Genomic DNA, 26,093 nt, shown 5'->3' with positions numbered 1-26,093 from the left:
AATGTAATTTTTTTTATTATCAATAGTTCATCATAGAATAAAATTCTCTTTGATCAAAAACAAAATCAAATCACATAAATCCAATTTATACAACGAATAAAAACCGTAGCAATGTTAAAATATATGTGAGACAAATGACATGTGAAACACAAATAACATCACAGGGTGGTTATCCCAACAAGAATCAATTGAATGTCTAGAGGTCCACTGTTCAGTAATTAGGTAGGACCAGGAAAGTTCCTTGGATATAACTCTCAACACACACAGCGTTGACGCATTTCGGTGTTCACAAAACAGTTTATACAACCACCTTCATCAGGACACGGTTAATAGGTAGTCTCGTAACTATATATTGTTACATCAATCATAGTTATATCTGATCCAAAACCACCTTTCAACCTATGCAGAATCTCTTTACAATGGTGGTCTCTAAGCAAAAAGAACAAGCATTTGTCAAAGTGTTCTCACAATTGTTTATCAGGGTCCATAAATGGTCAAACAATACACCACTCATACATTTATTAACTAAAGAAAAATTACATTCATTCTATCGTACTACACTATATTTCATCTTTTAAAATTAAGAGATGTAGTAACTTGACTCATTATTCACGGTGTATTTGGTATCATATGATTGCATATTGTCCATCCTGCCATGGATTTATCTTCTTAGACTACCACATGTATAGGTTTATTTCTAAAGAATATTTTACCTTACACCCACCTTAAGGTGGTGTGGTGTGAAACAGCAAGATTAATATTTCTTTCAGCACTGGGTATTTGAAAATCTGTAAGAATGAAACTACTGATTAATTTGAAAATTAGTAATCCATAGGCTTAGATTTCCTCATTTTTTGCAAAAGAATTGTTTAGCAAAACCTACCCCGCGTGGAGTTGGTCAATCCAAAGACTTAATGTTCCACAAGTATTAACTGAAATTGGATGAATTATACATCACAGGCGGGGCGGTACTACTCCCCTGCATTGTTTGTGGGATCCTTAATGGGGACATAAACATGGGAAATATATAAATATTTATGCCTTCGATATTTTATAAACCACTGTTCTCCCACAAATATTTCTGGACTATATATTGTAACATACCTACCTTTGAATATTAGGTTTTATCCCTCAACCGAGGCAATATTATTGGTAGTCTTCGGTATTTTTATTGCGTGCCGGGGTAGTGTTCTATTTGGTCACCATTTAAATGTTCCTTTTGTTCCAATCTGAAATAATATTAAGTAGCCACTGAGCTGAATATAATGCAAAAACATATGTATTAAACACGTCAACTCAAATATATAGCCTACAGGTTTGTCAATCATTTTAGGGGGTAGTAGGTATTAATTAACACTCCTCAACTCCCCAGGTATGTATAATATAGTAAACAGTTTCCTTTAGTGACTACCCCTAATGTTTATATGGGTATATTTGCTGTGTCCTAATGGAGTCCTATTAGTCGCTTAGTTTTCCCTGCTATTGGTAAAACTTTAAGGCTAAAAAGTTCTTTTGCAAAAAATGAGGAAATCTAAGCCTGTGCATTACTAATTTTCAAATGAATCAGTAGATTTATTCTTACAGGATTTCAAATTCCCAGTGCTGGAAGACATTTTAATCTTGCTGTATCACAATTACATAGCGACAGGACACACCACGCTAAGGTGGGTTTAAGGAAATATATTCTTTAGAATTAAACCTATACATGTGGTTGTCTAGGAAGCTAAATCCATGGCAGGATAGACAATATGCCATCATATGATACCAAATATACCCGTGAAAAATAAGTCAAGTTACTACATCTCTTAATTTTAAAAGATGAAATATAGTGTAATACGATAGAATGAATGTGATTTTTCTTTAGTAAATGAATGTATGAGTGTTGTATTGTTTAACCATTTATAGACCCTTATAACCAATTATGAGAAGACTTTGACAAATGCGTGTTCTTATTGCTTAGAGACACAGATTATAAAAAGAGTCTGCATAGGTTTAAAGTTGGTTTTTGATCAGACATAACTATGATTGATGTAACAATATATGGTAATGATTTTTTAAATTTTGTGTTTTTTAAATAGGTGCAATAAAACTGTGTCAACAATAGGGGAGACTATTTATTAAGCGTGTCCTGATGAAGGTGGCTGTATAAACTGTTTTGTTACCACCGAAACGTGTCGACGATGTATGTGTTGACAGTTATATCCAAGAAACGTTTGTTGTCCTACCTAATTACTGAACAGTGGACCCTTTAGACATTCGATTGATTCTTGTTGTGATAACCACTCTATGATGTTTTTAATGTTTCACATGTCATTTGTCTCTCATACATTTTAACATTGTTACGGTTTTTATTTGTTGAATAAATTGGATTTATGTGATGTTATGTTGCTTTTGATCAAGGAGAATTTTATTCTATGATGAACTATTGATAATATAAAAAAAATTAAAAGGTGTTTTTGCAATATTAGTTATAGATTCTATCTGTGTGTTTTTACAATTGTTTTCTGAGTTCATGTTTGTGATCAATTGAGGTACTGAAGTGTCTTTATGGTTGGAAGAAGGAATACTGTAAAGTGAAATTCGAGAAAAATATTTCTTCAATCTCGTCCAAGAGAGCTTGATTTGATTATTGCTGTTCATCCCAAACAAAAGGGGTTCTGTCTTGGATGGGTTAAGCAACATCATGTCCAACAATGTCAGGACAGAGGACATCTTCTGGGGTCAGGAGAGCATTGCCTACTAAATGTAAAGTAGTGGTTTCCTTACTGTGAGTGAGCTGCGGCCACACTGGTAGTCATGCATGTGTAAATGACTTCATTTACATGTAAAATGCATTCACAAATGGTGACCATGCAGGAGTGCATGAATTTCCTTATTTTTAATATAATTCAAGATGGTCTAATGTTGCACATGATTTAATGCTATGACATTGGTAGGGAATGGCTGTTTAAGGATTTGAGTTCATGGTTTTGTGAATATTTAACAATATTTTTCTGGCCCATTCATACTATGGAAATGGTCAGAGATGTACTTCTTTTTCGTGTGTGAGAGCTTCCCTTTGGAAAGTGGGAATGGTCCTGGAACTCTGGCAAAATGGGGTTGTGTACAGAAACGGGTTTCCGCAAGTGCAAATATTTGTTTCTGGTGGAGAAAAAATGCAACAATATATAAAAAAAGAAGACCAGTTGTTGGGTAAATACTTTTTAATGTAATTAGTGCCTGCATTTACCTTTATTCGTTTCTTCCTCTGGTGACAGGTAACATCTAAACCCAATGTTAGTTGAGCTCTGAACATTATCTTATCTGCTAACAGAAGAATCATAGACCTTGATTCTCAAAAATGCAAGAGCTAGCAGAAGTGACATCTTGCCCTTTGACTTCAGTGACATCATATGAATTGTCATCATATGACCTGTGGCAACAGTCATCCCAGAAAATGACTTCACATGACCTTTGACCGCATGCCATCACGGAAATTGACATACATATTAAGAGCTGCATAATAAGAGCCAGATTAGTAGTTAGTAAGGCACAATGTCTTTTTCAAGCCTCCTACAGTTTAACTAGGGTATCAACATGAGATTCCAGAGACTCAGTAATCACATGCCCAGATACAACCGCTCTATGCCTGAAACAGGTATTTACAGTTACAGCCTAAAACACCAAGACACAGCCATATTATGTCCTGCCTTTTATTGCTCACTGGTTCTTGCCAGTATTTAATTGTAATTCAGGTGCTACTCCTTCATCGAATGTTCAGTACAACCTACGCTCCTGCCTCCATTGCTCAAGTCCAACATCCAGAGCCTGTTACATCAACCCCATCCTTTCAGAAGTGGGGAAGCAAACAGTCCACCATGGAGATATATATTTAAGGAACAAACATGTAACAAATAGAGCACTAGAGACCCACATGGCCTGATTCACAAAGGTAAAGTTAGACCAAAATTTTAACTTTATTACTTTTCGGTATTCACAAAGGTAAGTTACTACTAGTAACATTACTACAAGTAAACTTACTAGTAGTAACATTTCAACTAGTAACTACGACTAAAGTTACTAGTAGTAACTTACATTTGTGAATACCGAAAAGTAGAAAAGTTAGACCTATGGTCTTAGTTAGACTATTGGTCTAACTTTACCTTCGTGAATCTGGCCTTAGACTCAGGTCTAAACTTAGACTGCAGGTGTAAATTTAAACTTGAGGTGTAAAGTTAGACTTTAGATCTAAACTTACACTTATGAATCGAGCCCTAAGTAGGTAACAATTTAGAGCAGCTCCATGTCTTGATAAGTTTTTAAAGCAAACACAAGGAGAAAGCCCGAAACCAGTCCTAGGATGCTTGTTTCCAGTCCAGGGAGGACCGCGGCTGGCAGTTCGGGCTGGACTGTTCCCATTGGGCACAGGGTTAAGACTGATTTGCCTATGGCTTGGTCCAAACTGGAATGGCATGGTGAGCAAAAAACAATGGATTTAGGCCCAGATCCCTGTACTGGGATGAATGATTAACATTGTTCTGTATTCTGTCCATCAATTTTTCTTTTTTCATTTGACACCCCGAGTGGGTTGGGTATGCCCAGTTGTGGTTCCTGTGCTCTCTATGCCACTGGAATCAAGCTATCCTGGCTGATGAGGGTTGAAAGCCCGAAACCGGTCCTAAGATGCTTGTTTCCAGTCCAGGGAGGACCTGGGCTGGTAGTTCGGGCTGGATTGTTCCCTTAGGGTGCAGGGTCAAGATTGATTTGCATATGGCTGCGTCCAAACTGGAATGGCATGGTGAGCAAAAAACCAATGGATTTAGGCCAAGATCTCTGTACTGCAGTGAATGTATGACATTGTTCTGCATTCTGTCCATCAATTGTTCTTTGTGCATTTGTCACCCCGAGTGGGAACGGTATGCCCAGACGTGGGTCCAGTGCTCTCCAAGCCACTGGAGACAAGCTATCCTGGCTGATGAGGGCTGAAACCCTGAAAACGGCCCTAGGATGCTTGTTTCCAGTCCAAGGAGGACCTGGGCTGGCAGTTAGGGCTGGACAGTACCCATTGGGTGCAGGGTCAAGGCTGATTTGCATATGGCTGGGTCTAAACTGGAATGGCATGGTGAGCAAAAAAATGATGGATTTAGGCCCAGATCTCTGCACTGGGGTGAATGTATGACATTGCTCTGCATTCTGTCCATCAACTGTTTTTTTGCATTTGTCACCCGAGTGGGATGGGTATGCCCAGACGTGGGTCCTGTGCTGTCCATGCCACTGGAGTCAAGCTATCTCCATGCCACTGGAGTCAAGCTATCCTGGCTGATGAGGGCTGAAAGCCCAAAACGGTCTTAGAATGCTTGTTTCTAGTCCAGGGAGGACCTCGCCTGGCAGTTTGGGTTGGACTGTTCCCATAATGCGTCTGGTCAAGACTAATTTGCATATGGCTGGGTCCAAAATGGAATGGCATGGTGAGCAAAAAAATGATGGATTTAGGCCCAGATCTCTGTACTGGGGTGAATGTATGACACAGTTCTGCATTCTGTCCATCAATTGTTCTTTTTGCATTGATACGTTTTTGGCATGCCTTGAGATGTGGGTCCGAGGTCCCCTTGACTCCTTCAGATGCTATCACACAGTTTTCACCTACGGTGCAGAGGGAATTGGAGATGATGGGAATGCCTAGGCATGTCTCCTAATCTCCGTTTTTCCTGTTCCGGCCCCGCCCTCTTGTTCACGCTTTTGGCAGTGGGAGATGGCAGCCATGAGAGGCTGCTTGGTACCCACGCTATGGGCTTGACCGTGTCAGTTTCAAAGACTTTGACAACACGGCCTCAGTGCTTCTGGTATTGTCACTTAACCATTCTCCTTGCGAATCAATAACAGAGGGTAAGTTGCCATATTAGAGAGCCCGCTGAAGCTGGAGGAAGCCTGACCTGGAGCACAGAGGCATATATCTTGTTAATGAGAAGGCGAAGGACTAGGGGTAACCGCATAGCAGCGCCAGGTAGCAAACGTTGCTTCTTGTTGTTTGGTTTGAATCCTGGACCACTGCTCTATTTCGATTCATCACTACTTTCCTCTGAGCAACGCACTCGAACAGTGTCATTATGAGTGACAATTGCAGGTTCAGTAGTAAAAGAGTCCCCTCTCTCTCCTCCTATGCGGCCAACATACTTGCAGTCTCAGCGACCGCTGCTTTGTTGCTGGTTTCTCCACTTCTCTATAGTGAATGCTCTTTCCTCTGATTGTGGCTTTCGAACTGTGCCTTTATTAGCAATTTTCACTGACTTTTTAGGGTCACAGACTCCCTCTGTCCCTAAGACAGTGTACTGAGCACCTAAAATTCAGAAGGCAACTGAAAACCGTCTTATTTAAAAATGAGATCTAGCATCTGCTCCAATTCACAATTCACATCTTCTGTTTAGTCGGCACCATAAGCGCAGAGATACTCCATCTGGAGTTGATTCAAGCGCTATAAAAACCAGCAAATAAATAAATAAATAAATAAATAAATAAATAAAAGAGCCTCCTCTTCGCCTCTTATGTGCCCAGTGCATATGCGATCTCCGCGATTAGGGTGCACCAAAATAATGCAGACTAAACGAGTCAAATAATAAAAGACATCTAAGCACATAATGAGGAAAAGAAAACCGCACTGGGCATGTTAATGGGTGCACGGAAACTAGCTGCCCCACATGTGGCACGCACCTCTGTGGGAGAAGACGAATGAATACATGTTAATATGTTAAGCGATACACTTGCCTTTTTTGTAATTATTTATTTTGGATCTCAAAATAAAAATGGATTTAAAACCCCAACCATCATATAAATCTGCTAAGCATGTGACACCACACCTAGCCCAATATTTACCCATAGTGTCATGAAACACTTCCGGCAAGCCTGGGTTGCCCCAAAGAGGATAATTATTGTGATAAAATGATATATTACACCTAAGCGAAATAGCCCGCCAAATTAGGTTTAAAGTATTTTTATTAAGACACAAAAAAACACGGGGAAGGGAACAGGAGGTCAAGCGAACATACAGTACAAGAAGCGGAACGTTGCAGCGAGTCTGAAGAAAAGTAGGGAGGCTGGAAGCCCCAGAGGGTAACAAGGCATAAGACATAAGGCAATAAGGCATTGTGAATGACCCCCCTGTAGACCCCCACTCCCTAAGCAAGGCGAGCCAGAATAGCATCCCGCAACCCAGTAAAAGAGAAGCACACCATTCCACCAACCCCCCGACCCCAGAAAAGAAGAAGAAAGAAAAGCAAAGGAGGAAAAGAAAGAAAACAATACCCCAACATCCCGTCCGAAAGTCAGCATTAGAAGCATATAACCCCTCTTCCCACCCCCAACCCCCGCCCCCTGAGCCGGCACTTTCACTCCGCTGGAGCCGCCGGCGGCGTCAGCCTAAGGAGGCGCAAGTACCGTGGACACGTGAGCTCGCGAAATTCCGTGGACAGCAGTGCCAAAAAGGGGTGCCAGAGCTCCTCAAACTGGTCAACATTCCCAGCCACCGTTAGCGACATCTTCTCCATGCCCAGTACCTGCCAGAGCCTGTGCAGCCAACCAGTGATAGAGGGGGCAGTGGGGGTACGCCAGAGTACAAGTATGTTCTGAACCGCGGAGCCTAGCGCAATCGCAATCTGCCTACCCCTGCGGGATTTCAGCGGGTACATCAAGTCATTGGGGAGGCCTAGCAAGACATACGCAGGGAAGCGCGGAAGCTCGATCTCAAAATGCCTATCCACCTCATCTAAGACTTCCTTCCAATAGGCCGACAGCACCGGGCACTCCCAGAGAATGTGCGTGAGGGTGCCCTCCTGGCCGCAGCCGCGCCAGCAACCTTTATCGCCGATTTTGCGCATCTCATAGAGCCGCTCCGGGGTGTAATACCAATAGGTGGACACTTTAGTGAAGGTCTCCGTCAGCCCAGTGTGGTACGCAGAGTGCCTCGCCCGATACGCAATCCTGTCCCACTCCTTGTGGCTCAGGGTCCTGCCCAATTCCCTGTGCCAGCGCTCCCTCCCTGGGTTATGGTAATGAAACGGCGGGGGTTGGAGAAACTTATACAAGTCAGTGATAAGCTTGGCATCCGAGGTCCGGGTTACCAACCATCGCTCATAGGGCGTAATCGAACGGGCAGCGACGTCTCGCACTGGGGGTTGAAGAGCCCAGTGGCGGACTTGCATGTAACGCAGTCTGTCCCCTTCCGTCAGGCCAAACTCCTGTCGGAGCTGCTGGAAGGGGAGCACGCCCTCCGGCCCGTAGATCTGGAAAAGCGCCCTGCAACCCGCGCTCACCCAGTGGGAAAAGGCTCCCGGTTCCAGACCCGGAGTGAAGTCTGGATTGCCAGCAATGGGAGTGAACGGCGATGGAAAAGTGGTGAGCTCACGAAGCTCACACACCGCGTCCCACACTCTTAGCGGAACCCGGGTGATAAAAGAGGCGTAGAGATTAGGCGGGCGGTGAGTGCGCCGCAGGAACGGGATCTCCTGGAGGGTACGGCCCGCAACTGCCTGGTCTTGAAAGAGCCAGTGTTTGTCCGATTCCCACCGGCTCCACTCCACTAAATACCGGAGCTGCGCCGCCGGAAAGTACTTCCGGAGGTCCGGGACCCCGAGACCCCCCGCCTCCGGGGCAAGCATGGAGAGGACCCGCTTCATCCGAGGCTTGCGGCCCTGCCACACAAAGCGGGAGATGTCTGCCTGCGTCTGCCGTATCAAACCCACAGGGGGCTGGAGAGGTAGAGCGCGAAAAAGATACAGGATCTGAGGCAGTATCGTCATCTTCACCGCCGCGATACGGCCCAGCCACGAGAGCAGGCCTTTGTTCCATCGGCCGAGTTCCTCTTTGATCTTTTTGCCCAGAGAGGAATAGTTAGCTGCGACCATTGCAGGCAGGGAGGGAGCAAGCAAAATTCCCAGGTAAGGCACCGTGGAGGAGGACCATTGCAGAGGAAAGAGACGCTGGAGGTCCCGCCTGGTGTCGACAGAGAGCGACACGTCCAGTGCAGCCGACTTAGTCATATTCATTTTAAAGCCCGCCACGCGGGCAAAAGCGTTCAGTTCCTGGACGCAGGCAGGGAGCGACCGCCTGGGGTCATCCAGGGTCAGCAAGACATCGTCCGCATATAAGCTGACAGTATGCGTGTATTGCCCCATCTTCACCCCAATAGCGTCCGGGTTATCGCGAATCCTCTGGGCAAACGGCTCCATATAGAGGGCAAACAGGAGCGGCGAAAGGGGGCAACCCTGTCTCGTGCCGCGTTCAATGGCAAAGCTGCTAGAGCTGTGTCCATTGACACGCACAGATGCTGATGGTCTCCTATAGCAATTAAAGACCATAGTGCGGAACTTCTCGCCGATCCCCAGTTTCCCAAGGACCAGCTCGAGGTACGGCCAATGAACCCTATCAAAGGCCTTCTCCGCGTCGACCGATAGCAGCATCCGCTCCCCCGGGACGCGTGAGGCCTTTTCCAGCACGTGCGTCACCCTCTTGGTGTTGCCTGCCTACCGGGTACAAAACCGGCCTGGTCCGCCTCCACCAAACCTGGTAGGTGTAGACCCAGTCTCGCCGCCAAGATCCCCGTGTAAAGCTTGAGGTCCACATTTAGGAGCGAGATGGGCCGGTACGAGCCACTAAGGGTCCGGTCCTTCCCCGGTTTCGGGATAACCGACACAGTCGCCGAGAGAAGGTCCGGTGGGATGGCTCCCGGTTCGGAGAAGGAATTGAACAAGCGAGCCAGGAGAGGCGCGACAGTGGGACAGAAGGTCTTGTAAAACAAGGCCATATAGCCATCCGGGCCCGGGGCTTTACCATGCTTTAGCCGTGCAATCGCGGAGATAACTTCCTCCACGTGAATGTCCCTCTCCAGGTGGTCCGCCTGGGCGGGATCCAGGGCCGGGAGGGTCACGGATTCCAAATAGGCCTCAGCCTCTCCCGGTGGGGAAGGCTCTGCAGCGTACAGCGCCTCGTAGAAGGAACGAAAGGAATCCGCCACCTCCGCGTCACCGGAAACCGGGATCCCATCCACTCCCACTAGCTCCTTTACTACATTGCGTTGCTGCGCAGCCCTGAGCCTACGGGCCAGGAGCTTACCGCACCTGTCTCCGCCGGTGTAAAAGGCGTGCTTCAGGCGCAGCGCAGCATACTCCGCCCGGTCCAGATCCAACGCAGAGAGGAGTTTCCGTGCCGCCTTCAGCTGCTTCCAGACACGAGGAGCCCCTGTTCGGCGGTGAACCTGTTCAAGTTCCCTAACCTGCGCCGTTAGTTCCTCCCTCTTGCGTTGGCGTTCCCTGTTTTCCGCCGAGGAAATGGAGATAAACTCCCCTCTGATGACCGCTTTCAAAGCCGCCCACTGCGTCGCCAGGGACGTGTCAGAGTTGTTATTGTGGGTCAGGTATTCCTGGATGGCCTCCTCCACTCGCTTCACCACCGATTTCTTATGGAGAAGCGTGTCCCGAAGCCGCCACATCCCTCTAGAGGGAGGGGCCGCCGGCCAAGCAAAGACTCCGGAGACCGGTGCGTGGTCGGACAGGGACAAGACCCCGATGTCTGCCGCCGTGGCGGCCGAACAAAGCGGTCCGCTCACCAAGAGGTAATCCAACCGCGAATAAGTGCGGTGCGCGTGGGAGAAATACGAGTAGTCCCTAGCGGCGGGGTGCATGGTGCGCCAGAGGTCATGCAGGTCCATCTCCGCAATCTGGTCCTGTACCGCCCTAGAAAGCTCCCCTGTCTGCGGAAAGCGCTGGGCAGACCTATCCAGGGTGGAGTCGAAGACCATATTCAGGTCTCCCCCCAAGATGATATGGCGATCGGGCGAGGCAGTAACGTCCACCAACACAGATTCCAGGAAGCGATCCTGGTGGTCATTTGGGCTGTATACGGAACCAACCGTAAAGGCAACACCTCCCAGACGCATGCGATACACTAGAAGCCTCCCCTTCTGCTCAGCATGTTTATACAACACCTCCCGCCTGAAGGAGCTGGCTAGAAGAATGGCCACCCCTGCAGTCTTAGTCACAGCAGAGGAAAAGAGTTGCGTGGGGAACTTGGCAGAGCGCAACCTATGGCAATCTTTAGAAAGTAAATGGGTTTCCTGCAGGAGGCAGATATCCGCCTGCGACCCCTCTAGCAGGGAAAGGATCGCCCTACGCTTCACGGGGTTATTCAGACCCTTAACGTTAAGGGTCACTACTTTCAGGGGCGGCATCGCTCCCAGGGAAACAACGCGCTATGCAGCAAGCGAGGGATCAGTGGAAGGGGCACGCGGGGCAGGGGCGCAGGGAAGGCCAGAAACGGCTTCGCACATGTTCGGACAGTATCGGACGGGGCCCCCCCAGCACCAAACCAACATTTAAACCCCCCCAGAACCAGCCCATGGCAACCAGCCAAAACAAAAAACAAGAAAAAACACCCCATTGTCTCAGTCTAGCCCAAGTGGGCGAGTCTGCAGAAAACAGTCAAGTGGACGTCCAGCCACACACCTCCCCCCTCACCCCCCAACCCCCAGCCCAGCATCGTTAAAGCTAAGAGTCTCTCCCCCCGGAGTAAAGTTAGGCCGTTAGGGCCACGCCAGTAGATTCAGGCAAGTTCCTGGCCGCAGTCCTCAGGGCCTCCGCCATATCTGCCCTGATGGTGGGGGAGTCAGGGCGACTCGCTGTCGCTGACGATTGGCGCCTCCTCGATCTCCGTCGGCCCCGCCGCTCGGGCGCCGCCATGCGGGTGTAGCCCCTTCCTCCTCCGTAGCAGTGAGGCCAAGTACTCCACAGACATCTTGTAAAGAGCGCAGCTGATGCAGCACTCCATTCCATCGAAAGATAAGACGGAAGGGGTGACCCCAGGAATAGGCCGTCTCATGCTCTCGCAGCAAGTCCGTAGCGATGCGGAAAGACCTGCGCTTCTGCAGTGTGATGGCGGACAGGTCTTGGTAGAGCGCCACAGGTCTGTCTCGGAAGGTCAGCGGCTGCTTCCTGCGGGCCTCCGTCATGATGCGCTCTTTTAGGGGGAAATCCGGCAGGAATGCCAGGATATCAGGCGGGGGTGCCGATGACTGGCGCTGGCGGCCCACCCTGTGTGCTCTGTCAATGCGGATCGGAAAATCCGCTCCTTCCTCCAAGATGTCGCGGAACAGGTCCTGCAGATAGGCCACTAGGTCCGCACCCTCATCCGCGGATGGTACGCCTCGCACCCGGATGTTATTCCGCCTGGACCTGTTCTCGAGGTCCTCCGAGTGGGCCTGGAGCTCGACACACTGCTCCCGTAGGCGGAGGACGTCCTGCTGGAGATGAACTATCTCTTCATCGCGACGTTGGGCCGCCGTTTCCACAGTGTCGACCCGCTCGCCCAGGCCTTCGATTTCCCTACGCACTTCACGGACCTCTCCGGCCACTTCGGTCTTAAGAGTTTGAAATTCCTCCTTGAGGGAGCTGAATAAGTCCTCCATGAAGGACCTCGTGACTGGTGGTTCGCCCACGGTGGCGTCCGTTGATGCCCGGGAGGCCCCCGGGGACGGCTGCGCCCTGTCGCGTAGTTGCTGGGTCCTGCTGAGCATTTCCGGCAAAGTGCGATCTCCTCCTGCCGCGCCACGTCTCCCAGTCATCTTGGCCCCCGGTGAAGCCCAGGGCCAGTCGCTGTAGACGAGCCCCGCCGCTCGCGGGCACCAGATGTGAGGTCCTCGCCGAGGACAAGGGTAGTGCGTCACAGGCGACAAAATGGCGGCCCGGGTCTGGGCGAGACGACCCTCGGGCCGGCAGGGCGGTCAGCAATGTCCAAATTGGAGGCCTTCAGCCTTGTGCTCCCAGGGAGGACAGCAGATGTGTAGGCACCAGGATGAACCGAGGCACCCGTATGATAAGGGCGCGGGCAGGGGTCACCAGTATCAGCTCCACAAAGACAAGATGGCGGGAGGGCGGAACCCAGGAAGGCAGCCTAGGCCAGCAAGTCTGTGGGCGACCCTCAAACAGCAATGGGTCCGGAAAGTGCGAAACCAATGTCTCCCATTACCACCAGCTGATTTGCCCGGCTCGGGCACTGCTCGAACTCCGCAGTCCGGCGCCTCCAGGCGCGGAGTTCGCAAGTCGTCACCCCTCGACACCCAAGGCAGGGGGTAGATCACTGACGCAGGGCTGGGGTTTGTCGTCCAGCGATGGTGCTTGCCACCAGGGCACCGGCCAGGAAGCCTCCACACTCCGCGGAGTCCGTCTAGTTCGCTCCCTCGGGAGCTCCGGTTTTCAGCTTTTCAGCACTCGGCCCAGCCGAGGCGCGCGGACAGCGCCGCGATATGCTCCGCCTCCAGGCTCTTCTCCTCGGGGCGACCCGGGCTCCACTCCTCGGAGCGATCGCTGAGTAAACTTTTCGGGGACTTCCCCCGGGGCTACGGAAGTCAAAGTGGTATCAAAATGTGCCCCAAGAACTCCGGCACAGTTCTCTCACCCGCAGTGCAGCCGCGGGGGGAGAGAAGCACAGGAATCGGGGCTCGAGCCGAGCTGGGCCGGAGGAGCTACGGGAGGAAGCGTCCGCTCACCCCGCCATCTTGGCCACGCCCCCCGCCAAATTAATATGTTATCTCGTACAGTCTTAAATTTGACCCTTTTAAAATAGTTCGGATCGTTAGTTCTGTAAAGGAACATATTACTTTCTTCACCTAACATGAACCTATGATAAAAAGTAGTGAAATCAGGGTTGAGGAGACTACGTAAACGTCCAATGAAAGCCGACCAGAAATACATTTTAAAATCTGGAAACTCTAAAACGCCCTGGCTAAAAGGAAGTTTTTAGCAAATCTATTGCCCTTCGTGATTTTCTGTACCCCCATATAAAGCTGCTCTTCATACTCTCTAAACGTTTAAAAAACAAATTAGGAACTCGCAGTGGAATAGAACAAAATAAATGACGAAATCTAGGCAGAATTTTCATTTATATAATATTAATCCGGACAATAATTCCTAAAGGTAGCTTATGCCAATTTTTAAATGATTTTGCTGTCTCATTCAATAATGCGTCATAGTTTAAAGAAAAGATCCTGTCAATCTGTGGGGACAGCTTGATCCCAAGCTAAGTAACAACTGAGCAGACCCCCCCCCGCATTGGGAACGAAGGTTTAAACGGGCGGATTGACTGATTATTTTGCAGAATGGAAAAAAGGCTCTATATATAATGCAAATAACAACGGTGAAAGGGGACATCCCTGCTGTGTACCACTGAGAAACGGGAATATAGTGGATTGTAAACCAGAATATACTAATTTGGAACAGGGCCTACCATATAAAGCTTGTATCCACATTTTAAATTGGCCACTGATTTCAGAGCCGGAGAGTGTAGCTGATAAAAAGTCCCACCCCACTCGGTCAAACGCCTTTTCAGCGTCAAGTAAAATCATAACGAGTGGGGTTGACCGTATCTTTGCCACATCAAAGGCAGCTATAGCCATATTAACATGAGCAGTAGTGTCTCTCCCTTGAATAAATCTATGCTGGTGAGGGGATACAAGACTAGGCATGATTGGAGCAAGGCGATTTGCTAAAATCTTTGAGACTATTTTTGCATCCCCATTAATGAGCCAAATTGGCCTGTAAGACCCACATTCATCCGCTGGCTTGCCCTTTTTTTTAAAAAAAAAATGTGTGTCATATTCCAGGACTCAGGACCTTACCATTTAGCCCAATGTATTCTATAGCCTGACAAAATGGTAGCAATAAAATGTCTTTTAATATTTGATGAAGCTCAAGTGGTATAGAATCTTCGCCAGACGCTTTGCCTGATGGCAAAGCACCGATTGCTCGTTCTATTTCTTCCTTTGAGACGTCTCTTGCCATAAATTCAGATGTTTTACCATCCATATTAGCTATCGAGCTATTCTGAATATAATTATTTTTTTGGTAGTAAGTTACAAACTGCTCTAGAATTTGTTGCAGATGCTCATAAAAAACCATTGGACCCCTTAATAGTTTTTATACAGGTCTTAGCTCTATCGTTTGCAACCTTAAAAGCAAGAAATGTACCTATTTTCATATTGTGCCACACGATATTTCCTAAATCTTACCATTATTTTTTCCCTGAATTTTTTTTTCAGGGCTGACCTCAAATCAATCAATGTAAGCCCCAATTGCTCTATATTATCAGTCGCCCTCAAGACTGCTTCCGCATGTTGGTCTTCTATGGCACGAATAGCTAAGTAGCCTCTTTTATCATACTTTTTTTGCTTTTATTCTGTCTCCAAATATATTGTTGCCTACAGACCCTAATAATTGCACTGGATGTCTCCCAGACCACTATAGGTGATGCCGACCCTGTATTTTCTATAAAAAATGCCTTAAGTTGTTTCCTGATCGTAGCAACATACTCTTCATCCTGCAGTAGATACCTAGGAGATGAAAAAAGTCTAGTTGTCTTATTCTCAATAGGGGCCTTGAAAGTAAATTGGGATATAGCTTTCTCCATACGTCTCTAATCGCCTGTAATCGACCTAGCTCCCTTATCGCTGCCCGTATCTTCTGCATCCTGTGAGTAGCTCTTTCGTTTGTTGTATCTACTGCATAATCCATAATACAATTTAAATCCCCCATCACCACCCGTTCCCCCTCCCAGTTCAGCAATTCCATATTTATTGTATCAATAGTGGTAGGGTTATCAATATTAGGGCCAAACAGAGAACAAAAGACATACAGCCTGATTCATGTACGGGCCGTTTTGCGTGGCCCTAATAGCGAATCATAGCGACTCGCTATTGAGGACACGCAAAACGGCATTCATGTAGGAATTGCTAAATCAATAGCGATTCCTACATGTTCTCTATTTGCGAGTAGCAATTTGCTACTCGCAAAAAAAGGGATTTCTCCCCATTCATTCCTATGGGCCAAAAGGCCCATAGGAATGAATGGGGAGTATCCCTTATTTGCGAGTAGCAATTTGCTACTCGCAAATCAGATAGCGATTTTAAGGGTGCCAGGGGTGTCCAATGGACACCCTGTAGCACCCCTAAAATGCACATTTGAACAGGTGTTGCGCACACACATGTCCAAAGGACATGTGTGTGTGCAACATGCAACTTAGAAAAATGCTTTTAAAAGCATTTTTCTATGTTTTTGCTATTTACCGAGAGGTCTGACCTCTCGGTAAATAGCGGCAAGAAATTGCGAATTCGCAAATTTAAATTTGATGTTGAATTGCATTTAAGGAATCTCTAATAGAGATTCCTTAAATGTCATTCCTCGCACATTTGCGACATCGCAATTAGCGATTTTTGCATTTGGGATGCTGAATCCCAAATGCAAAAATCGCTCTCGCAAAGGGCCGGATTCTCAGAATCCGGCCCTTTGCGAGCGCAAAAAAGCTTTATGAATCAGGCTGATATTTCTTTCCATTATTATCATTTGTACTAGGGCCCATGTGCCACCTTTATCAGACATTGTTTTGACTATATCTATACTACTATTATAAAGAGAGAACACAAACCTTTGAGCCAGGTAAACTACAAAAGTAATGTACCAATCACTACACCCAATACACCATTTGAAAGGGGAGATGTTGCAGAAGGACATAGGCCATACATGTCTACACCATATACATTAAAAAAGCAAAAACGCGAAAAGTGTTAAAGTAGTCCCTTGGGGGCGTGGTCGACTGTAAGAATGTGGCCGTGGGCGTCTCAAACAACAAATGTGGGCGTTTTCAGGGCCATGCCAACTGCAAAGAACAAACATCGGCAAAGCTAATTCACAACACACTTACATAAGCACAGAGACAGCTGAAATGCGCTTTCACAGAATTTAGAACGCACGGAATTTAGAACGCACAATATGCACACATAGAGCGGAAATGCACTTACACGGAATTTAGTTGGCAAATCACAACACATACAGCGGAAATGCCCTTTCAATGCATTTATATACACACATTGAGCGCGGTATGAAAAATATAGTAAAACAACAGAGGTGCGCGCTATAACAAATATACACACATAGATTCGTTGCAGTTACGCAGACAACTTTGATGCCTTCCTCATATTACATTAAAAAGCGGCCGTGCCTTCCATCGACAAGGACTCTCAAATGACGTCACACAAGGGGCAGGGTTAATCGCAGAGTACACCAATCAGAATGCACAAAGAAAAACACACACACGACTTCTGGTCAAAAAAAATGAAATCACTAAATCTTCCAGTGCGCAACACAATTAATGTGTCCGTCTGTAACAATACTGATGCTCATTTAAAGCGCTCTGATACCTCCGGATGGTGTTCGTGCTTATTAAACTGAAAAACAAAAAAAATGCCTGATTATTAGGTTTTTACTGTGGTTTTAACATGCACGTAGCCTTTCGTTGGAATACGTGATTAGTGTTTGGAAAGTGGCCAATCAATGAGAGACGGGTGTAGCAGTCTCCTCTCTGGTCCTACACATGTGGTTATTGAATGTACTGTGGAAGACACAATGGTTAGTTATTAGAAGTCCCCCTGGTCCAATGAGCGGGCGAGTTTGGCAGTTTCCTTTCTGGTCGTAAAAGCCGTCTGTTGCTTTATAATGAAAAATTGTCTAGCATTCGCGACAAAGAATTTTCAATTCTATTAAGGACACGGAGGCGAGGATTATGCTTCTCTTATCTTTACTGACCAAAACAGCAGCCAATAGAAAACTTTAAACTTGCATGACCCCGGAAGGACAACCCCCTCCACCAGTCTGCACCAATCATTATCAAGTCCAGTACAATAATAGTCCATGTAAAACCGGAACCTTCCTCTTTCTTTGCGATGTCCTCCGCAGTCCAACCAAGACTGTAGCCCAACGTGGCAACTATCGCATTCTCATGTCCGAAGGGGAAAACTGCTCCACAGCTGAGACCCAGCTCAGTCCACAGGATTCGTATTCAGGTCTGTTTGTGCTGATCTCCTGAAACGAAAAAATATGTCGTAATGGCTATTCCAACAACCAGGAATACAACAAGCCATAACATCATTTGGGTGGGAAAAAATACATCACATCTTCAACTCGATATACCAAGTACATCATTGGCACCCGGGTGGGATAATCCTCGCCTCCGTGTCCTTAATAGAATTGAAAATTCTTTGTCGCGAATGCTAGACAATTTTTCATTCTATGTCAGTCCACGGAGGCTCTGATTATGCTAGTTTAAAGTGTCTCCACCACCACCGAGGCCACATCTACAATAGGTTTATGATAAAACGTTTTAAAAGTAGATTCAGAGGACCAATCAGCCTCAGTCATGATGTCCTGAAGCCGAGAACCGGCACCAAAAGATTTTGAGGCCATAGCCCCCCTAACAGAATGAGCTCCAAACTTCAAGAATCAATACCCGCCAGGTTCAACAACCATGAAACCCACCTGGCCAGAGTAGCAGTGGTGACTGGGCGGAAAGGCCTCTGTAGAGAAATCAATAATTGACCAAAATCTTTCCTAAACTCTCTAGTACAATCCTCATATACTTTCATATACTTTCAGACATTTCACTACACACAATTTGCTGTGGAGAGGAAAAGCAGGGTAAGAAATACATTTTGAATGTGTTTTAGTACGTTTTGAAATAGTAAAGGAAACTCCCGTAGGAGTAAATACTCTACCTGCCAAATCCAGCGCTCGAATGTCCGAGACTCTTCTACAAGAAATCAAGCATAGCAGCATCGTAAGCTTCGCTGAGAGTTGTTTCCTAGACAGACCCTCATTAGCCGGCCACGCCGACAAAAACGCAAGATAATGGAAACGTCCCAAAGCTCCGTATACTTTGGTTGCGGAGGATTCATCAACCGGATCCCCCTGACAACCTTACACACCAGTGGGTGTTCCCCGACAGGTCTACCATCCACGTGTGGATGTCCCGCCGAAATAGCTGACCGGAAAGTGTTTACCGATCTGTATGCTAAGCCTGAACGAGCCAAATCTGACAAGAAATTTGCAATCATAGAGATCTGAGATCCCACCGGATCTCCCTGCCGCTCGTTACACCAACCAACCCACCGTCTCCAAGCAGACTCATATCGCTTATGGGTGGAAGGCGCCCATGCCTGTGACAAGAAAAAGAGAGTGTCTTGAGAAACACCCGGCATTTGCCAATGTCTCCTGAAAGTCTCCACGCCATGAGAGACAACTGTTCCAGAAGGACCAGCGGATGTCGAAGGCCCACCGGATCCGTCAGAAGGTCTGGAAACGATGAGATCCGCACCAGGGGTGCGCATGCCAGGCTCATCGCAACCGGAAACCACGCTTGGGTTTTCCAACATGGGGAGATCAAGATCACTTCGGCCTTCTGCCTCCGAATCTGAGCAAGAACCCTCGGGATCATGATAAACGGTGGAAAGGCATAAAGAGTGCCCATCGTCCATGACTGAAGAAAGGCGTCCGAGCTGATCGCCAGAGGATCCGGACGCCAACTGAAAAAATTGGGTAACTGTCTGTTGAGCCGTGAGGCAAACAGATCTATCACACATGGACCCCACAGGTGGTCCAAAGCCCTGAATACTCTGGGATGCAGCATCCAATCGCTGGCATCCCTCAAATACCGCGAGTTCCAGTCCGCTGTCACGTTGACTGAACCCGGAATGTATTCCGCTGTAACTGAAATCTGACGATCCAGGCAATAATGCCAAAAGTCCTTGGCAATCTCCGCTAGGAGACGAGACCTGGTGCCCCCGAGGCGATTGATGTATCGTACCGCGGACACATTGTCCATGCGTAGTAGAATACAACATGAAATCTTCTGCGGGGAAAGTGTCCGTATTGCAAAAGAACCCGCTAGGAGTTCCAGACAATTGATGTGGAGTCTCAATTCGTCATGGGACCAACGGCCCCCGGTCTCCACCGAACCGCAACGGGCTCCCCAGCCCCATCGACTCGCATCCGATTCTATCACAACCTCTGGGGTGGCAGCAAAGATGGCTCTGCCGTTCCAGGCTTCCAGATGCTCCAACCACCAGTTCATCTCCGTGCGTGCGTCCGTCGATAGCCGAACCTGCTGGGCATAAGTCACACCCTTGCGAAGATGCAAGGCCTTCAATCGTTGCATCGCCCTGTAGTGTAAGGGACCCGGGAAGATCGTTTGGATGGACGAGGCCAACAGTCCCACCAGGCGAGCCAAAGTCCTCAAAGAAATTGTCGGAGAGGCCAGTGCTCTCCTCAACTCTTTCTTGATTGCCAACCTCTTCTTGAGCGGGAGGAGCAATTGGGCCTTCACCGAGTCTACCTGGAATCCCAAGAACTCCATCGTTTGTGAAGGTGCCAGAATGGACTTCTGCAAATTCAACAGGAACCCCAGGTCCTGAAGGAGACAAATCGTCCAAGACAAATGGAGGGATACTATCTCCGGAGAGGACCCCAGAATCAGGATGTCGTCTAGGTAGATGATCATCCTTACTCCCCTCTCCCTCAAGTACTGAACCACAGGTTTCATCAGTTTGGTGAAACACCAGGGAGCGGATGAGAGGCCAAAGGGCATGGCGGCAAACTCGAACCACTTGTTGCGCCATTGAAATTGAAGAAACCGTCGATGCGGTGGAAAAATGGGCACAGTCAGGTAAGCGTCCTTCAAATCCAGACGTACCATCCAATCGTGTTCCAACAGGATGTCTCGCAGTAGGTGTATGCCTTCCATTTTGAAGTGTCGATACACCACCCATGCGTTGAAATCCTTTAGGTTTAAAACTAATCGAAAACCCTGGTCTTTCTTGGGGACTACGAAGACCGTGCTCAGAAAGCCGTGAGCATGCAGCAAAGTTTCCACTATTGCCCCTTTCTCGAGCAAGTCCAGCACCTCCCTGTGTATGAAACTCTGTTCTAGTAGGGAAAAATGCAGTGGCGCGGGCGCTTGACGCTGCGCGGGGGAGGCATAAAACTCTATCTGATACCCTTGGACTGATTGTAACACCCAGGGATCTGATGTCAGTTCCCGCCACCTGTGGACAAACAAGGCCAGTCTGCCTCCCACCTTGTGATCTGTTGCACAAAGAATTCGTACCTGAATAGGAATTGTCTCCAGAGTTGTTATGCTGTCCTCTGTAATTTCCTCTCTGTCCTCCGCCACGACCTCCCCGATTACGGGAGGGATAGAAATTGGGGCATCGATATCCTCTGCCTCTCTGTTCGCCTCCACGTGAGGTCTGATTGGAACCTCGGCCGGACCCTCGACCTCGCTGGCGTCCGGCCCTGTCAAAAACACCGGTGTGAAGCACCCTCTTTATCGTGGACTGCGCCTTGTCAAGCGCTGAAAAGGTGGCTACGTACTTGCCCATTTCTTTAACGAATTTGTCTCCGAAGAGCATGCCATTAGCCATGGAGCCAGGTTCGTTGGAGGCCATCTCCGCTAATTGAGAGTCGATGCGCATCAGAAACGAGCGTCTCCGCTCAGTAGACAACGCCACATTCGCGTTTCCCAGAAAGCACATAGCGCGCTGGGCCCATTCCATGACGTCAGAGGTGTCCAAAGGCACGCCCTGTTCTTTGGCCTTGACTGCCACCTCAAGAATCTTAGTAAGGGGTCCAGAGACGTCCAGAAGCTTGTCCTGGCACCCCCGCCAAGCTCTATCCAGTCCCTTTTTAGGATCCTTGGCAAACTTCCTCATAAATGCAGTCATAGTGGGGTCAAGGTCCGGAGTATCCGCCACCTTCCCCGTCACTGAAGGTCTGGGACATTCTGATCTCAGAGTGGCACGAACCCCACTTTCAAATCCCTGGCGCAAGTTGGTAGTGACATAATGCGCAACTTCGGCACAAGGCACCCATTCCGTGGATCTAGGGTGAACTATGTTATTGGGGTCAAAAAGCAGGTTCCTCAGAACCTGGCTATCGTCCGCCTTGTAAGCTGTATGTTTAGTTTTCCTAAACTTCTTTCTAGGAGCTAAAGAATCTACATCTGAGTCCGAAGTGCCAGGCGGCGTCGAGGAGGAGTCCCCCGAGGTCTGAACGGCCATAGAGCCATGGTCCCTCATCACTGACTTAGCCATCTCCGCTATCCTATGGGCTTGGGGTTGATCTGAGGCATCCCCCTTACGTGAGGTCTTACTCTTCCTCTTGCCCGAGTGATGGGACTTTGTAAAAGGCTTTAACGCCTTAATCAGGGCCTTGCTTACAGAGCTCTGGTCGTGGGTAGCCAGAGCCTCACCTAGATTCTCCTCCAATAATTCTTCTTCAGGCTCATACTCATGATACTCATTAAATTCGACCCACTGGCCGTCCTCCTCGGCGTAATACGCCATATCCGATGCACAGGAGGTGTGGAGGAGATTAAAGGGGGGAGTAGCCCAGGGGTGTCGCCTCTACACACACACAAAGCAACTCCAGTTGCCACACACACTACAGAGGCAGAATGATCTATGGTGGAAGGAGACCCCTTGTAGCATACACAGAACTCCCCTCGAGCAAAGCTCTGTTCCGGAGACGCTCCGGTCAGCGTTATTATGAGGCCAGGGATTTATGCAGTGCACAGCGAGCCAAACGCGAGGAGCCGGTAAAGTCAAAGCGAAACTCGGCTCCTCGCGCATGCGCGTATCACCTGGGGCACACACTCGACTGCTCCCTGTGCGCGGCGAAGCCGCGTCTGCCTCCTCCTACTCCACCGCCCCCTAACGCGCTCAGGCACTCAGCGCACGCCGCAGGCCGGTGGACCGGGAATGAAAGAAACCCGACGTAGGGAAAGAAAAAACGCTCGCAAGGCGCACAGACGGAAAGCGCAAACGCGCTACAAGCAGATGTGCACTCTATCACACACGTTCACCATGAAATCCAATTATACACACCATAAACCCTCATTCAGAATCAAAATAAGGGAAAGGCACTTAACTCGCTGCTGCAGCAGCAAAGAAAGAGGAAGGTTCCGGTTTTACATGGACTATTATTGTACTGGACTTGATAATGATTGGTGCAGGCTGGTGGAGGGGGTTGTCCTTCCGGGGTCATGCAAGTTTAAAGTTTTCTATTGGCTGCTGTTTTGGTCAGTAAAGATAAGAGAAGCATAATCAGAGCCTCCGTGGACTGACATAGAATAATGTTTACATACTCAACTAAGACTGCCCCCCTCGATTGCAACTTTCAATTAACATAAAGGTCTGTGATTGGAGGCGGCTCTTGGACAATCAGTAGATTTGCTTCCGTCTGCATTTTCGCGTTGTATTTACAGAGTTGATATACTTAGACACTTTAGAGAGGCGAGCTATAGGATGATATTTTTATCCAATGAGGGCGCCTCTGTGGTCACCACCATGGGCGTTTCAGAAAGTACGGATGACACCAAGGCTTGCTACTGGAGGATTTTTTAGCCCAATGAACGCACACATCGGGCAGTTTCCTCTCTGGTCTGTGTCTCTTGCCAAAGGAGAATGGTCCGGTTTCCCACTGGTCCGCATTAATGATTTTTTTTTATGCTCACAACTTTGATGACAAATAAACGTTTTTGGTTAGAGGCGGCTCTTGGCCAATGAGTAGGCTAGCTTTTTTTCAAGCTAAAAATAACGAGTTTTGACACACTCGGACACCTTAGAATGGCGAGCTATTTCAAGGCATTTTATGTCCAACGAGGGCGCCTACACCGAGCTCTCTCTGGTCCAGAAGCAATACTTGATTTAAACTTGAATGATGACACAGGGCTTCTTATTGGTGGTTTAACATTTTTGAGTAACTTGATTGGCCCAGGTATGCAAGCGCTGCACATCTGAGGTAAACTCGTTAAATACGCCCACAGCTGTCGTGCGCTGCTCGCAGGCTTGGAACATGACCTGGGAATAGGGCCTAATTAATAGCCGTTCCTTCCCAAAACATAACATTGAAATCTGTCTGTTGCTGGAGGAGGCAGATCTGGATGTCTTATTCATTACTGAAAAGATAGCTCTATTCCAGATATTTTAATGGCCTTTTCCCCATGGTGTCACATTTTTAAAGAGGATCGCATAGGAAAGGTGGGGGCGGACTTGCCGGTCTGTTAAAAAAGGAATATAAGTGTGTCATCAACCCCCTCCCCATCCTCGATTGCGAAAGCTGCCAATTTTCCATCACCCTTTCGGTAACACACACATTCTCAGGGCTACTAATCTATAGACCCCCGGGTCCATCCATATCCATCTATACTACTATTAAAAAGAGAGAACAGAAACCTTTTGGCAAGGTAAACTCTGGAACCACAGCGCCAATCCACACACCCAATACATTGTTGTAATCCTCAGGGTGTGTAGATGGACATAGGCTGCATAAGATTTTTAAAAAACGTAAATTAAAAAATTAAACTTTAAAAACAAAGTAGTGCCCTAAAAGTAGCGCCGGCCGCGACCTAGCGATGTCCAAAACGTGCGTGATGACGACAGGCGGGGACGAGCGGTGACGAGCAGCGAGGAGTGGCGGTGAAGTCCGGAGCGCGGGGAAGAGCGGCGGCTCAGGTAAGGTAAAGGCAAAGGCGAGGCGGGAGGCGGTCTGGGCAATGTCGGGGCGGGCCTTCTGCCCCGGGCAACGCTGCCGCAATCCGGAAATGCTGCCCCCAGCCCCCTTTTGCCCCAGGCAACGCTGGGGCGGGCTGCTAGTCACATATAAATTGTTTCTGCTTCAATATAGCTGTGATACATATATGAGTGTGCAACACTAGTCCCTTCAAATGTCAGGGAGAAGCACTATGTGTTTTTAAAATACCCCTCACACACTATGAATCCCATAGTGTCATGCTTCATCATAGGGTTCTTTCCGTCCCTCTACGGGGCGGGGCGTGCTTCGACCAACGAATACGCTGGAGCACTTGATGTTACGTGAACAGGCTATTTGTGGTGTGGGTAGTGGGAGTGGTAGGGAGTGTGTGAAACTAGATAAAGGTGTGGGTTATTTAAAAATGTCCTGGCTAGTGGAAAAAATAAATGTTATTCTCTTCACTAGCTGGAAATGTTAAAACAGGGAAGTGTATGTAGGGGGTTAGAGATTCCACCCTACTTGGTCGACATGGACATGTTTCGTAAGCAGTCCCCACTGCTTAACTCATCAGGACCTAATATGATCCCTACTACACTCAAAACAATTCTTTTTATATATGACTAACAGACCGTCCCGACGTTGTCCGGGTATGAATTGCTACTGGCCAGAAGTATATTGTTTTGTAGGATTTCGTTTTTGATAGCATTTCTTATCTGTCACAGGCCTGTGAAACGCTCCGATTCACAGTGCACTGCTGATGCACTTAAGAGTGCGCGTTCAGTAGTGTGTGAACTCGAGTTTCCCTACTTTATTTTTCCTTGCAATATTATATAGCGCGAACTCGACAACATGGCATGAGCACAATTTACATTACAGAAGAACACATTCATTTGTGGTAGGCACGGGGAGACAAAGCAATTTGCCTGGAACCACAGGATGTTGAGCTGATGCCGAGATTCAAACGTAGCTTCCCAGCTCTAAAGTTCGCAATTCTAGAACTTGTGGCGGGAGGTGTGTCTAAAAGTGTATGTTGGTGCTGGCCATCAATAAGAGTGACCTGTGCATTTTTCAAATCGGTGGTGAAAAAATATGAGTATGTTGCTGGAGATGTGGGCCGCCGTGCCACCAATGTACTTACCGGGGGAGGGTAAACAACCATTATTCCTCAACTTTCTTTCCATATACCATCACTCCGCATACTTTCATTACGAAAGTACCATGACTCCGCAATGCCAATTATAACGCATGGCGTTACATTTTATATGCTTTTACCACGCATACATTTACAACGAAATTCGTTGTAAATGCATTAATGGTAAAAGCATGTTTTTTTAAATGTTTGGATAAGGTAAGTATTGGTATAGGGGTATATGTTTTGGGGTACTGAGGTATATGTTTTGGGGTGTTTGGGTATTTTAAGGGTTCAGACATAGTTTTGGGTTATGGGGTACAGGGGTAGTTTTAGGGTTTAGGGATAGGTATGGGTTTTGGGGTACAGGGGTATTTTTAGGGTTCAGGGCTAGGTTTGGGTTTTGGGGTATAGGGGTATTTTTAGGGTTCAGGGGTAGGTTTGGGTTTTGGGGTACAGGGGTATTTTAAGGGTTCAGGGCTAGGTTTGGGTTTTGGGGTACAGGGGTATTTTAGGGTTTAGGGGTAGGTTTGGGTTTTGGGGTACAGGGTTATTTTTATGGTTCAGGGCTAGGTTTGGGTTTTGGGATA

At 47.7% G+C, this 26,093-nt stretch overlaps 2 protein-coding genes across 5 annotated transcripts in view; one reads left to right on the top strand and one right to left on the bottom strand.

The window, feature by feature from the left end:
• The window catches only part of LOC147710072 (butyrophilin subfamily 1 member A1-like), a 386,132-nt gene that overhangs the window by 317,111 nt on the left and 42,928 nt on the right, over positions 1–26,093 (top strand). The window lies entirely within an intron of this gene.
• LOC147710073 (uncharacterized) lies at positions 17,851–22,186 on the bottom strand. The gene is made up of 2 exons (XM_086920772.1): positions 20,950–22,186; positions 17,851–17,873 (listed from the first exon to the last, which is right to left on the bottom strand). Exons 1-2 carry the CDS (start codon positions 22,184–22,186, stop codon positions 17,851–17,853), a joined length of 1,260 nt encoding a protein of 419 aa, XP_086776898.1.

This window comes from Lissotriton vulgaris, chromosome 5, assembly GCF_964263255.1.
Source record: "Lissotriton vulgaris chromosome 5, aLisVul1.2, whole genome shotgun sequence".
Lineage (NCBI taxonomy): Eukaryota > Metazoa > Chordata > Amphibia > Caudata > Salamandridae > Lissotriton > Lissotriton vulgaris.
Note: the sequence above shows the minus strand (reverse complement) of the source record. Positions and strands in the feature narration are given on the sequence as shown.